This window comes from Pristis pectinata, chromosome 1, assembly GCF_009764475.1.
Source record: "Pristis pectinata isolate sPriPec2 chromosome 1, sPriPec2.1.pri, whole genome shotgun sequence".
NCBI classification, from domain to species: domain Eukaryota; kingdom Metazoa; phylum Chordata; class Chondrichthyes; order Rhinopristiformes; family Pristidae; genus Pristis; species Pristis pectinata.
Window position 1 is genome coordinate 31,496,679 of NC_067405.1, and position 16,512 is coordinate 31,513,190.

The window sequence follows — 16,512 nt, forward strand, 5'->3', positions numbered from 1 at the left end:
TAGCTTCATCCTTCGGGTAAACCATTTAAGACTGAGATTTCTTAAACAGAGGCTTTCTTGAAACAATATGTAGATAGTGCAACTAGGGAAGTATAGGCCAGTGGGCCTTACATCATGGTAGGGAAATTACTGGAGAAGATTCTCAGGGACAGGATTTACTGTCATGAACCAGCAACAAAAGAAACACACTGAGCATGATTCAGTGTTAAAAACTATTTTATTAATCACTACTATTGATAATACGTAAAATAAAAGTAAAAATGTTAGTATGTTAGAATTCAAGAATGTTAAACCTCGAACGTTAACCCCAAAACTAAACTCTTCGTGTGTGTGTGTGACAAAGTCCAAAACTCCCAGTTCCTGAATGGTTCTTAAAGTTCAGTTCCGCAAGCCATAAGGTGAAACATGAGCAAGGGCTTCTTCAACAACCACCGTTGTCTGAAGATAAGATGTAGATGTAGAAAAAACATAGAGAGAGTACATACGAAATCCAAATGTTCCACGATGGAACCCAAACGACACTTCAGTGTTTACTCGGTAGTGACTTCCTCACCCCGAAAAGCATCCGAACCGTGGTCGTCCACACACAAATACCTGTTTCCTTCTACAGGTCAGCAACAAAGTGAACTCCACCGGATTACTTCCAACTTCCATACATGGATTTCAGTGGCAAACACAGTTATTGTTTCTCATCCATCGATAGAGAAAACAAGCAGGCTGGTGTCTCTCTCCCTTCTCTCTCTCTCTTCTTCTTCTTCTTTAACAACGTCATTACGTCCTTTATCTTCTATTGACGTAAGCACGCCCCACACACACATACACACACACTCTCTATCTTAAAGGGACTTTCACTGAGTCCGTAACATTACTCGTTTGGAAAAGCATGGACATATCAGGGATAGTCAGTATGGTTTTTGTGGGATAGGTCCCGTCTAACAAATTTGACTGAGTTTCTTTGAGGAGGTGATGAAAATGACTTATAAAAGTTTATCAGATTATCTCATAAACTTCTATCACTCATCTTCGTCACCTCCTCAATCTGTCCAACTTGTCAAGAGTTTGGAGGTTTCTATGAGATCCCTTCTCAATCTTCTTAACTCTATGAATATAATCCTAATTGGTGTTATATCTCTTCATACATTGTTCCTGCCCTTCCAGGAATCAGTCTGGTTTGTTAAAATGTTTTGCATTAAGCTAAATATACAGTTAGAATTGCAGGAATACAGCTGTTTTGAAAAAAATATCATCCATGCAGTTACCCTCATTCACAAATGTATTCTATATTCCAATATTCCATTAGATGGTCCATATTTCATCAATGGGAGAGTCAAAGTCACACTTAGTCAGTCTATTTAAATTAAATATGAAAACATTATGAATAATTAGGAGGAAAACAAAACTTTAGCCTTATTTTGATCATCATCAGTGCTGAAACTTTGCATGTCTCCCCCCCCCCAATTTACTGTAATAAATCATATTTGCAAAGGCTTTCTTGTAATCCAGATGATGGTCCTCAGTTATCTATGCTTTTCATTTAGTGACATGGCTCTTTTAATAGGTCACTGAAATACAAAACTCATAACCAATCTCAGCAATCACCCTTCCATTATTTCTACATTTGGAATTGCTTCAACCCAATAAACTAAGCTGCAGATTGGATTATTTTGAGAATACAGACTTAATTAAATAGTTTTTAATGTCATAGCAGGTTAGTCATGTATTTTGGCAAAAATTACATTTTTCTGAAGCAAAATGCTTTTGGATCCTATGTCTTACAGGTAGAGTGTTAAGGCTATAACTGCCCATTTTTGTACTGCACCCATAACAGACTCTGAATAGAGGTTTTAGCAATGATGAACAAACTTTCACCATATGTAGATTTTTGCCTACTTGTAATGACATTTCACAGTGTCTGCCAGATCAGTGAGTCATAATTGAACTCCAGCTAATTTTATTTCATAATATGAATACCACTTCATTAGTACACATAATTAGCTGTATGTGACCCACAATATACTTTCCCATAATCTACTAAAATGACATTTGCATAGTTTTGTTTCATTCATGCTTCAGAATATGGGCGTCATTGGCAATGCCATAATTTTTTTTCCCATGAGAAGGCCGTGGTCTATTACCTTCAAATGCTGGGAAATCATCCAGTATTCAACGTTTTCAGCTCCTTCATCAGCTTCCCTTTTATCACTGTAATAACCTGTAAACTTAGGACCCTGCGGGAACCTGGTGTTGTAATCCTATTATTACCAGCACCCTTTCATGGATGAATGTAGGAAAATTAACATGGTTGTTACACAAAGCTCTGCATGTTAAAGCTGCTATATCAAGAAGGTTGTTTATACTCAATGTTTGGATGTATTGAACAGTGTCATTGTGATAATTATCCTTTCACCTACATCGCATTGCAGCATAATATTTAAAGCTATAGTAGCCTGGCAGCAATCAATATGTACAGGTATGTCTGTCACACTGGTGGCAAGCGGCCAGCTCTGAATCACTGTGGGATGCAATGTGATGTTTTAAAATGCCACTTTGTGGCTCCTAAAGTGAGTCTGCAGGATTTAGATCAAAATCAGTTCATTTCAAATCCAATAAAAGTGACTGACATTTTCTTGTATTAAAAACATTAAAAAGTGAGCTCATAAAGTGTCCAACTTCAAAATGAAGTACCTCAATGGTCTGGAGCTCATTGTGAATACCAAATATTGTTCCATAGCCTCCTGGAAGGGGTCTTGCACTTTTTACTTACTGTTCAACAGTCAAGAATTGAGTTCTGTTTTTACTTCATTGCATTGATTTGAGGGTTGAATGTGAATATCACCTGAAAGAAATGTGTCAAAAAAGATCTATTTTGTTGGGAAATAAAATGCATTTTCAGAATTTCTGGTATGAAGTTATCTCATGAGTTGGAATTCCAGAATTTTTTTTAACAGTGCTTGTCCAGCCGTCTTGAGCAGGGAGGAGAAATAGAAAATCCTCAAAATAGACACAGCTGCTGAGAATTATTCCAATCCTTTGGGTCTGTGTACAACAAATTAAGTAATTGATAGTAACTCAGTCTAAGTTCAGCAAATGTTCGAAATTATTTATTGTCATTTTGCTATTTTGCTTGATTTCATGTAGAGGAGAGAAAACCATATATATTTTCCTCAGCTTTGGTAGCCAGCTACAAATGCATTGCAACATCTCACCAAAACGTTTAAAGCAACTCTCAAACCTACAACCTCAACCATACATGATCATGGCAGCTGATTTAATGGAACCTGCCACCTCCAAGGCATATCATGCCGACCAGGCACAGCCTGATAAAGTTGGATTATTCAACTCCCTTGCTTTTTGGGTTAGCTTCAGAAACCAATGATGAAAAGTATTACATTTGTTCAGTGTTCTCCTCTGAGGAAAGAAAAGCTGCCACCTGTATCTTGCCTAGCCTACATCTCAACCATATAATAAACCATATATATTTTTTAAATCTTTTATCTTATATATGTATATATAGATATATATATATGCGTGCGTGTGTGTGTGTGTGTGTGTGTGTGTGTGTGTGTGTGTATGTTAACAAGGGATAGATAATAAATACATAATTCAAAGATACCTAAATTCCAGATCTATCAGGGACAAACTATTCATTCCAGAACACTGAAAAAATAAACAGGTGTACTATAAAACAGTAAGTAGCTGAGTGTAGTTGTGAGTTATATCAAAATTATTCACTTCCAGAACGGTGATTAATCATACACAAGAGGTAAAACTGCAACAGAAATTAGTCTGAGTTTAGTATGTACAATTCACTTACGAATTACATTAAAGTTATATTATCTTAAATTCTGTTTCATTATTTTCCTCAAAAGCAATGGATATAGCGTATCTAAATGTTAAATATTTCATTTTATATTTAAACCTACCAATGCTCATAAGTAAATTGCTTTGCAGCCTCTACACTTGACGGGTTAATTGCTTTTATTGATTGTCTTATTTTGATGAAAATGCTTTGATTACAGAGGAGCTGATACATTCCCATGTTACTCACTGGTGGTCCCCAAATGGAGAACGTCTGGCATTTCTGATGATCAATGACTCCTTGGTACCTAATATGATAATCCCACGTTTTACTGGTAATCTGTATCCAAAAGGAAAACAGTATCCATATCCTAAGGTAAGAAATATAAACACAAATCTTAAAAAATATTAATGAGTAATGAATAAATTTGCAATCAGAATTGTGGTGTAATCAGAGTTGTGTCATAGTGCAGTGTAATAGATTCAGGTCATAGGGTCTAATCGTACTGAAGTTGTCAGCTTGATGAAGAAGAAAATGAAATATTATTATTTGTGAACTCTGTGGAAAGGTAGAGAAAGAAAAAAAGGACATCCATCATCACCTTTTGAAATATTCTGTAAGTACAGCAGTTTTATTAAAAACGCAAAAGTAAACTGAGAATGCATTGAAAATGTGTTGTGCCCTTTGAGTCTGTTTACATAAAGTTAAGCTATCTCTGCTGAGCAGAAGCAACGTATGTCTGCGACTTTGACAAGCAGCTGACGTGAGAAGGGCTAGCCGACTTACAAATATTCTTTCACCAAGCTTTGCCAAAATAACTAAATATTCTCATCAGTGAAATGCATTTTATAGCCTGCATTCAGCCACTAATTGTAAATTACATGGGCTGTTCAACATGCTCTTTCAGAGAACCTGCCTTGAATGATAGTGGAATTGGTGGGATGCTCTGTATCCTACAGGCCTATGTATGAAAAGTGGCAACCTGGTTACTTTGATGCTAAATGAAAGCTGGATTGTGGCAGATGATCAACTTTCACCTACCTAAATATTTAAAACACTACAATAGCAACTGTTAAAGATGTCTTAAGCCATATAATAGGAGATAACAGTAAATCATCCTGTCAAATGTTGGACATTTAAGTTTTCTGAACAGATGCACTATATTCAAATACAAATGATTTTTGCAGTTAAAATCTTTAATCTTTAATACAAAGTAACTATCAAATTTGCAGGCTTCAGGGCAAAAAAATGTGCTTAAAGAACAATAAAGCCATTGGGATCCAGAGTGCTTTCTATCAGGAAATCATTGTAGATCCCTTCAATAAATTCTAACAATTTTTATATTATAGGATTGCAACTGGTTAATGTCATGCATGTTTTCCTGCAAATCTGAGTAAAGTGAAGTACACATGAAGGAGGTGACACAGTTGATCTGGTTTTTCTTGCAAAGACATCTGTAATTTTCCATTTACAGTATGTAGTTATCTCCTAAGTATTGGACAGTCTTTTTATAATGGTCTGGACTTTACTGAATATCTTAGCAAAATCTTGTCAATTTTGGGACATCAATGTGAATGTGAAAGTCCTAAACTTTCTGGTGGGGCTCATCAGCAATTTCCCAACTGCACTCCACCACAGTACTCCATAGGGAATCTAATGATAAAATTGGAACTTGATGGATTTCTCCTGCTTTTGCCCTGGGGTATCTGCTCTTAGCTCTTGCTCCAGTTTAGATCTGGCATAGGATCTGTGATCCCATTTAAACATTCAGAAGCATTGAAAAACCTTAATGGCTTAGGGATCCAGCAAAAACTGGTGGTGAGGCTTTGTCACCAGCCAGTTTTTCAGAGGGGTTTTGTAATCAGAACTCCTCATGCATTACCTAATTACATTGTTCAAGGTCTGTGTGCTCAGGGGTTCACTGCTCTGCTCCAGATTAGTCTTAAACAGTAATTTTATCTCTCCAAGTGTTGTCAAGGTGATTACAGAGTATACAGACAATCTGCTGGAGGAAGTCAGCATGACGAGCAGCACCTGTGGGGAAAGGGACTGTCAACCTTTTGGGTGATGCGGGGTTTTGACTCAAAGAACTGACAATTCCTTTCCTCCCACAGATGTTGCTGAACCCACTGAGTTCCTCCAGCAGGTTGTTTGTTGCTCCATATTCCAGCATCTGCAGTCTCTTGTGTCGCCAGTACAGGGTATACACTTCTTATCCTTCAATGACTCAGAAGGAGGCCATCAGATCCAACAGGAAATAATCCAGTTCTCCCCAATTCCCCTCTCCCTATTTCCCTGTACCCCTGCAACTTACTCTCTCCCACATGCTCTCAACTCACTTTTGATTCTCCCTGCCTTTAACTTACACTAGAGGGTAATGTACCAGAGATAAATAACCAACCAGAGTGTCATTGGGATGTGGAGAGAAACCAGAACACTTGTGCTCATCGAGGAGAAGCAACTCCACGCAGACAGTAGTTGTCAGGATACAGGCGCAGGTACAGGAGGATCATAATCATCAAAACCTGACATACTCACTCTTCCTTACAGTCAGCCTCTTAGGAGCATATGCTACTGCTCCTTTGTCCTGCAGCAGTTGTTTTACTTGAAATAATGCTGAAGTTTCACATTTTATGTTGAAGATATGATCTCATACACAACCACCCTTCTCTTCTCCCCCTCGCAAAGCCAAGTAGTCCCAGATCATCAACATTTTTATTTTAAAGATACAAATTGTTGGCTACTTTGAATCCACCTCCTGATCCATATCCTCAGCACATGTGACACTTGGATGTTTGCTTGGGCATCATTGACTAGAACTAGGGAGAAAATTCATGTCGTAGCATCTGTTTTATAGGTGCAAAATGGTTTGGTCTCACCTCATTTGTATCTGTATTCGTACCACGACTAAATTTGACAGGGTCAACGCATGTGAGTGCAGAATTTACGTCTGTTTCCAAATTTGGAGTTTTTCATGAAATAGGTAATTGCTCTAACTACTGTTTAAAACTCTGTTATTGCATTTAAAGACCAATGAAGGCTGCAGAGGAAGGCTGCAGGCACTAAGCTCAACTTGATGAGAAACGAGGAATGCTTTATAATAAATTGGAATCAGTCCTGACGCGGGGTTTTGACCTGAAATGTCGACATTTCCTTTCCTCCCACAGATGCTGTTCGATCTGCTGAGTTCCTCCTGCAGATTGTTTGGTGCTTTATAATAAGATTCCTGAACCAGATTCACTCATCAACACAGCCCCTAACCTCCCCTCATCCTCATCTCTAAATACGAAAGCTGTGCTTTTGAATGAAAACAAAAGATTTATTACCTATTGACTTGGCAACCACATTCTGCATTCCATTGCACAGATATTCACATATTCATTAGACTAATGATATTGTTGAACCACAAAATAGAAGTCTCAAAATATCCTTTTGAGTTCATTGAGACATTTTAAGAAAGGAGGGAGGGTTGGGGAGGGATGTGTAGAACAAAGGGAATGTCTATGATAGGATGATTTGAAGTGGCTTAATGGCAGTGGTTATCAATATATGAAGCTTCTTGGTCTGTGTAATGAGTTGTTAATGGTAAGGTCGGACCTGCCCAGCAGGCTAGACTAAATAAGTAGAATAAGAAAAATTAGGCCAACTTGATTAAAAAAAACAGAAAATGGTAAATCCTGGGAAAATAAAGCAGGCCTATAATTGTGGATGTATAATCCAAACTTCATTTGGGAATCAAAAATGACACAAAGATTGAGAACAATCTGATTCTGTTTCAGACAGTTACCAGGGAAAGGGGTGGAGCCTAAGCAACAGAGTTTGTGACAGAGTATCAGATATGGCAGCAATGGTATAGGAAGAAAACATCATTTCAGGAGCTTCTCTGGCTATGTCCTGAATAGATAAGATGGAACCAGGCAGGTGAGGTGACACCCGGCAGAGTGACAGTGGAGGAGGATCGGTGTTGTCAGTCATATCAAAGTATGAGAAGAATGAAGGAAGGGTGGATTGCAATTAGTAGCTTGACAGGAAACATTTTGTTGCTTTAGAATGGTCTAGATGGAAGGATTCAAACATGCATTTCTGTGAAAGATGACTATGAATTTGGAATACTTGAACATTCTCAAGGAAGGAACATTGAATGGTTAGCAATTCAGTTGTCAGAATCAGAATCAGGTTTATTATCACGGACTTATGGCGTGAAATTTGTTGTTTTGTGGCAACAGTACAGTGCAAGACATAAAGACATAAAAATTAATGTAAGTCACAAAAATAAATAAATAGTGCAAAAGAGGAATAACGAGGTAGTGTTCATGGGTTCATGGACCATTCAAAAATCTGATGGCAGAGGGCAAGAAGCTGTTCCTGAAGTGTTGTGTGAAGGAAGGAGACAGGTGAGAACCTAGAGAATGATCTAAGTTTGGAACTGTCGGGTGTAATAATTGAATATTTATTATTTAAGCACATGGTAATCAAAGTGTAATGGAGTCATACAACAGGCCCTGCAGCCCAGTGAATCCACACTGGCCGTCAAGCACCCATTGCACTAATCCCATTTTATTCTCCCCAGATTCCCATCAATTTCCCCATATTTCTACACTAGGGGCAATTTACAGTGGCCAATTATACTATCAACTCACTCGTCTTTGGGATAATGGGAAGAAACTTGAGCAAGGGGTGATCCCACATGGTCACAGGGAAAATATGCAAATTCCACACATACAGCAGTAGAGTCACAGAGTACTACAGCACAGAAACAGGCCCTTCGGCCCATCTAGTCCATGCTGACCTGATCTTCCGCCTAGTCCTATCTACCTGCACCTGGACTATATCCCTCCAAACCCCTCCCATCTGTGTACCTATCCAAACATCCCTTAAATGTTACAATTGTTCCCCACTCTCACCAACCTCTGAGTGAAGAAGTTTTCCCTCAGACTCCCCTTAAATATTTCACCTTACTCATTAAACTTATGTCCTCTAGTTCTAGTCTCATCCAACCTTAGGGTGAATGTATGCAGGCATTTTCCCCTATCTATACCCCTCATAATTTTGTATACCTTTATAAGATATGCCCTCATTCTCCTGCACTCCAAGGAATAAAATCCTAACCTATTCAACCTGTCCCTATAACTCAGGTCCTCAAGTCCCGGCAACATCCTTGTAAATTTTCTCTGCACTCTTTCAAGCTTATTGATATCTTTTCCTGTAGGTAGGTGGCCAGAACTGCACGCAATACTCTAAATTCAGCCTCATCAACATCTCGTACAACTTCAACATAACATCCCAACTCCTTTACTCAGTGCCCTGATTTATGAAGGCCAAAGTGCCAAAAGCTCTCTTTACAACCTTATCAACCTATGACGCTACTTTCAAGGAATTATGGATCTGTATTCCCAGGTCCCTTTGTTCTACCGCAACCTCAGAGCCCTACCATTCACTGAGTAAGTGTTACCCTGGTTTGTCCTCGCAAAGTACAACAATTCACTTTTGTCTGCATTAGAATTTAACTTGGTTCACTGAGCTCTGAGGCAGCAACTCTACCTGCTGTGCCCCGAAAATAGTTGGGCTTTCTTTGGTTTTGTTATTTTAGATACCAATATCCTCTTAGTCACAATGTTTGCCTCATCCTTTGCTAGAACTCATTATGTGCTAAAGCTGTGATTTTACTACTCATCTCCATGATCTTCACAACAATCTTTGGGTAACTATATAAGATGCTCCTGATCTGTCAAAGCATCTGTGACACTGCCTCAAAATGTATTATAATTTTCCTGCTATATCTGAACTACACGGCTGCCTGTGCCTGGCACAAGGGATTAGCTGGGCAGAAAGGGAATAACTTTTGTTTCTGAGGGATTCTAAAATATGTATGCCTTTAGGAAAAAACATTGTGACTCATTATCAGAGAGAAAGTAATTGACCTTCATGATTTGATTGCTGATCCGTGACTAGTCACAACAGTACCAGTAGAGTTCTTTTTCTGTTAGCATAAGCCATTGTACTGGAGTACCTGTATTTATGTAGCGTCTTCAGTGTGAAGGTGTCAAAAGGCATTTCACAGATGAATTTATGGAAACCAGGCATGAAGCCAAGGGAAGAAAAAATTCAGATGAGGTAACTAAAAACGAGACTGGTTATGTTTTTGAAGGTGAGGCTGATGTGAATTTTAGAGGAGGAAATCAAGAGAATAGAATCCTGATGGATGGCGATACAGTCACCTACAATGAGTACAGTGGTGCACAAAGGTTGGAATGGATCAGAGAAAAAGGATATTGCTGAGTTCTACGTTTTTAAGTGATAATTGGATTTACACAGTATACTGATACTGCTGAGAAGTGGAAAGAAGCTATAATTATTGGTTGTATTAACCATGATTTAACAGCCAGTACATTGGTTAATGCAGTTTATGGCAGCAAACTAGCTGATATTGCAGATAATCCTCAAGCTAGCATTTGGTGTCAATCTCAGGGTTTGCTGAATCTTGGTGGCCAGTGGTGATATTCACTTCTTGTTTAATAGGCAGCCCTGGTGGCTTTTGCAGCAATTTCTTTCTTCGTAACTGCCTTGATCACACCAACAGCCACTGTTTGTCTCATATCACGGACAGCAAAGTGATCAAGAGGTAGATATTCAAAAAAGGAGGCGATAGTTGAGCAAGGATGGGATCTGAACTGCCAGCAGCAATGATGCTGTAATTTAGGTTTTCTGGAGGTGTTCCTGCATCAAGTAACACATCTATCTAACCATTTCCCTGTCGACTCAGTGACTGCAGAAGTATTTGACCTCAGTCATTATAAGCCAGGTAAAGATGCCAGGACTTCAGGTACAATTGTGCTACAATAGGGAACAGTAGTGCTAATTCATAAGTCTGGCTTGCATCTCTTTCACTTTGCAGCACTTCAAACATGAAAAATCTCCTTTAAGACTCCTTAAAAGCAAGCCTAATCATTTACTGGGTGGGAAAAAAATGCCTCAATAAACATTTCCTTTTCAGAGTTTCCTTCCCAACATGCAAAAGTTTAGCTGACCCTTACTCTGAATTCTGACTCTGAATTTAACCTTCTCAGATTTCAAACCAAACTTTGAAATCCAGGGCATTATGTATCGCTCTACACCAGTGGGAAGAACTAAAAGGAAATTGGAGCAATACCTAGCAATGTGTTAGTCAAATTATTTTAAGTTTCTGCTTACATCACCAGTTCCAATGGGACCATTCTCCTGTATTTAAATAGAAAATCACACTCTTTATGTTACAGAATGGCCTACATTTCTGACATTCTATTTGGTCATTTTAAAAGTGACTGCTTGAGCAAGGATGGCCACTACTTATTGAAGCAGTTAGCAACTAGCTTCCTTTTCCTCACTGTAGAAGGGTGACTACCAGATCATAATTTATCAGACCCACACCTATTTTCCCATTTCAATTAATTTTCAGGCATGGTTTTAAATGGATGGTAGTAATTCCACTCACATTTATAAATAGTAACTTTCAAAAAGAGTCTGGTAAGGTATACATACAGTTTGTCAGCCTTCTGCATTAAGAACCCTATATAGCAGCCACTAAAAGGATCACTGTAGATTTCTCCAAATAAAAGATAAAAAAAATTGCTATAAATATATAGTAGGTCAGGCAACATCTGTTCAGAAAGAAAAATGGAGTAATGTTGCAGATCATGACCTTTCTCTAGAACCAGAAATCATAGAAAGCCATCAGTCTAAAACATGAAGTTATTTCTCTCTCCACTGATGGCACCTAACCTACTGAGTATTTCTAGCATTTTGTACTTTTCATTTTGGATTTCCAGCATCTGTAATATTTTGCTTTCTTTTAAGGTAAGTATTGGGATTTATTCCAGTAGGGATCTTTGAAATAATAACTTTAGTCTAAGCCGTAATTTAGTGATGACTTGCTCTTGACCTGTCTTGTCTAATTCTTCTTGCCACTGCTGTGGTATGACCATTGAAATCTCTGTGTTTTTTGAACAATTTGACTATGGGAGCTCCAGTCTGCTGTGCCCTTGCCTCACAATGACTGAATCCCAATATAGTCCTGCATTGGGTTATATTTTTCCAATTGAATCCAATAAATAAAAGTCAGCTGGGATGTGACTGTAAACATATATCTCAGTTTTAAAAGACACTTGGTAGAATTAGAGCATTGTCAATTATTACTGCACTGGGCTGTACTGAACTGGTAGATTGTAATTTAGCTCATTATTTATGAACTACAAGATGCATCTTAGAATTAAAATTACATTATTGTATGCTAGCAACAAGGTCAATTCAAGATTAGCATGCAAGGTTTTAACTGCAATGAGTTTTAAATTCAGTTTGTCGGAAAACAATTTAGTGTGCTGTTCATCATTCGCCATCTAGTGGTACTCTTAAATAATTAGATGATAAGACCCGAGAAGGAATTAAGTAAATTGGGTTACTTTACAGAAATATTGTCAACCTGTAATGAAATTCTGGCATTCAGTCTTTTAAGACAGATAAACTCCTTTGAAAATTGTAGTCTGCTTCATCCATTTCCTTTTCATGGGGCCACATTTATCAATTTCACAGCATGTTACATTAATTGACTATTATATTTCCTGCTAATCAGCTTCAGCATTACGAACCTAAGGATGTAACAAATAGAAGGAGAAGTAGGCTATATAGCCACTCAAATCTGCTCTGTGATTTAATAAGGTTATGGCTGATCCTGACCTTAACTCTACTTTCCCATCTGATCAACCGTATTTCTTGGTTTTCTTAGACCAAGAACTCTATTCCCCTCTATTGCCCTGCAACATACTTTGTGACACCTGTAGCTCTATAGGAAAGAAAATTCCAAAGATCCAGAATAAATCAGGTTTAGAGATAACCAATCCCTAATCAGAATTTATGTCACATGGATCTAGTCTCTGCAATCAGTAGAAGCAGCTTGTAGCATCCGCTGTCTCAAGTCCTCTCAGAATTGTATTTTTCAATGAGATTGTCTCTCATTCTTTCAAAATCCATATGGTACTACAGAATTCAATCTCTCCTCAAAGGAAAACTTGTTTAATTTCAGCAGGACTTTACGTAATAAATATGCTCCTCTTCATTCTGCATCTGGTTGCCTCCAACAAATCCAGTGCTGCTGAAAGATCATTGTCCTGAAAACTTAACTCTATTTCTCTCTCCACAGATGCTGCTGACACTTACCGTTTTTATGATAAATACTGGTGTTTGCTAAATGAAGGGAGAATATTCATAGGGTGCCCTAAACTGTTTGTGGGGGAAGCGGATTGTAGCTAGTTTAAAAATCCATTAGTGTTTCATTGGCATAACTCCCATGCAATCTAAAAGTTGTGAAATGGAGGCCTGGAAACTGGAGATGTGGCTTTATAATTACAGTAACACACTGAGAGAGAACCAGGCAAGAAGTAAAGCTATTGGTTCAAAGTGAGTTGAGTGTTGGGCAGCTGAAAGGATGATTTGTGTGATTTTGGGCCACTGAATATTTTAATCTGGAGGGTCTGGCAGAAGCATTGAAGGGAATGAACAAGGCACTGGATAGAGGGAGAAAAGAACCTCAGTGTGATTGCTCTTTGGTTTGTGTAATGAAGTGAGCGAAAAAAAGAAAGGGCAATAAATTAGAGGATTAGAGGCAATAGTTGAAGGTGGATCGAATGGATAGAGTTAGCAATTAAATATAATAAACCAATATATTTAAAATTAATTGGAGAGGAAGGGGGGGATAATGAGGTAACTGACTCAGAAAACAACATAATGGCAAAAGCAAAAGACTGAAACATGAAAATATGGAAAAAAAAGGAGTGAGAGTAGGCCATTCAGTCCTTCCAGCCTGCTCAGCCATTTAATATGATCAAGTCTGGCAATCTACCTCAGGGCCATATTTCTGTTCTCTCTCCATGCCCCTTGATGCTTCTTGAATTTAGAAATTGATCTCCTCAATATATTCAGCGACACTGCCTCCACAATGTTCTGTGGCAGAGAATTTCTTGGGTTCACCATCCTCCAAGTGAACAATTTTCTCCTTTTCTTAGTTTTAAGTCTCCTACCCTGCAAGTTCTCATTCTAGACACCCTAGGCAGTGGAAATATCCTCCCTGCATCCAGTCTGTTTAGCTCTGTCAGAGTTTTGTAAGTTTCAATGAGATCCTCTTTCACTCAAGTGAATACAAACCAAGTCAAACCAATTGCTCCTCGCACAATAGGCTTGCCATCCCAGGAGTCCATCTTGTTAACAGTCATTGCACTCCCTCTGAGGAAAATATATCTTTTCTTGGACAAGAAGGTCAAAACTGCACAGAATACACCATGTGTGGTCTCACCAATTCTATGTATAATTGCAGCAAGGTATGTTTGCTCCTGTACTCAAATCCTCTTGTGACTAAGGCCAATATGCCATTTGCTTTCTTAACTGCTTGCTGCATCGGCATGTTTGCTTCCAGTGACTGGTGTACAGAAACACCCAAGTCTCTTTATCATCAACACCCCCCCCAATCTATTACTGTTTAAATATATCCCACCTTTCAAGTTTTCCTACTGAAATACGTGACTTCACGTTTTTGTCCACTCATTCAATCTAAGTCATCCTTGATGCCTCTTTGCATTTTCCTCACAATTCCACCCAATTTAGTGCCATTGGCAAATTTCAAGATATTACATTGTGCTCCCTCACCTAGATCATTAATATGTAATATAAAAAACTGAGGGCTGAGCACGTGTTCCTGTGGTAATCCACTGGTCACCATCTGCCACCCCAAAAACAGACACTTTTATTCCTACTCCCTATTTCCTGTCTGTTGACCAATTTTCAATCCATGTCAAGATATTACCCCCACTGCCATGTCCTTCACTTTTAAGCCCTACCCTTTCATGTGGAACATTGTCAAAGACTTTATGAAAATCAAGGCACACCAAATCTACTTGTATTCCCTTATCTATTCTCCCAGTTACATCCTTGAAAAACTTCAGTGAATTTTTCAAATGCTATTTCCCTTCTAGAAAAATATGTTGACTTTGTCTAATCCCTTTGATAGGTTCCAAGTATCCTGAAATCTCATCCTTAATAATAACCTTTTCTATAGGCTCCACTGTTGATATTATCTGTTTCCCTCTCTTTTTAAATAGTGGGGTTACATTTGTCAACCTCCAATCTGCAGGAACTATTCCATAATCTATAGAATTGTGGAAGATGATAACTAATACATTTACTATTTCTGCAGCAACTGTGGGGTGCTGATTATCAGGTCCTGGGTTTATTGCCTTTCAGTGCCATTAATTTCACCAGCATTATTTTCTAACTTATACTAATTTCCTTTAGTTTGTCACTGTCATTAGATTCTTGGTTCCCAAATATTGCTGGAAAGTTACTCATGCTGTCCTCCATGAAGGCAGAACCAAAGTATCTGTTTAGTTGTTCTGCTATTTCCCTGTTCCCCATTATAACTTCTCCCATTTCTAATTGTGGGACTGCAGGGAACCGACATTTGACTTCATTAAACTTTCTTTTCACATCTTTGTAGAGTTTTTATGGTTCACTTATTTCTTCCCTACAATTTTATGCTAATGATGTATTTTTGCTCTCCATATCAATTTCTTTGTCCTTCTTTGTTGAAACCTAAACTGCTCCCAACCTCCAGGTCTGCTGCTTTGCCTGGTAAGCTTATAGGATCTTTCAATGAATGTAATACTATCCTGAACTTCCGTTGTTATCCATGGTTGGGCCAGATTTCGTTAGCTTGGACAAGCTGGGGTTTTTCTCCATGGAGCAAAGAAGTTCAGGGGACACTTAATAGGGGTATACAAGATCATGGCAGGTTGAGACAGAATAGACAAAGAATTGCTACTCCCATCAGCCAATGGTACATAGACAAGGGGGACACAAACTAAAGGTTTTGAGAGAAATACAGGAGATGTAAGGAATAACTTTTTTTTATACATTGAGTGGTAATGACCTGGAACTTGGTGTCTATGAAGGTGATTGAAGTGGAGATGAACAATGGATTCAAAAGGAACTTGGATAAGCGCTTGAGGGAAGTAAGCTTGAAAACCAGGGTAATGGGTTTGTCCCGATTGTTCTCCAGCGAGCTGGCATGGGTGCAATGGATCAAATTCTATGACTCTATGAGAGTAAGGATAAGCAGTGATCAGTCATATTATTAGTTTTTTTCAGACCATTGAATAGTGGAAAGGAACAGCATAGAGGCAGTGGTGAAAGCATAAGATTATAACATAGTGCAGCATTGCACAGAGGCAGTTTGTGCCTGAACTGGAAGTGAAGAGTAAAGGGAAAGCATTGTAATTAGGGATACCCAACTACCCTTTACACTGTGAGTTTTTCCTAACTCAATATATAACCACAGTTAAAAATCTTGATGGTAAAAAGAACTGGAACAGGTAAGACAGAAAGATGTGGGAGAATATCCTAGGGGCTGTGATTATGTCACTTCAAGCAATTGAGTTTCAAGACAACAAGTGAGAAATATGTAAGTAGCTTAAAGTTCAAAATAATAAACTGCAAAAAAATGCAACCTCAAAGTGAGAACAAACTGAAAGAAAATTGGTATTGATGTAGAACAACAGAAGGGAAAATCAATAGAGATTAGGAGAAATATATTGCACTACAAAATTAGAACAAGGTGCCATGGATAAATGATGTGAGGATCAAATTGATTTTGTAGAATAAGGCATGTGCACAATACACAATAAAAGGGAGAA

The 16,512-nt window shown here is 38.3% G+C and overlaps 1 protein-coding gene across 2 annotated transcripts in view; it reads left to right on the forward strand.

Moving 5' to 3' along the window:
* The window catches only part of LOC127580749 (inactive dipeptidyl peptidase 10-like), a 547,404-nt gene that overhangs the window by 442,412 nt on the left and 88,480 nt on the right, over positions 1 to 16,512 (forward strand). For both annotated transcript variants that reach the window (XM_052034610.1, XM_052034700.1), the window contains one exon: positions 4,020 to 4,174. In XM_052034610.1, coding sequence (XP_051890570.1) covers positions 4,020 to 4,174 — 155 coding nt within the window. The remainder of the gene's footprint in view (positions 1 to 4,019; positions 4,175 to 16,512) is intronic.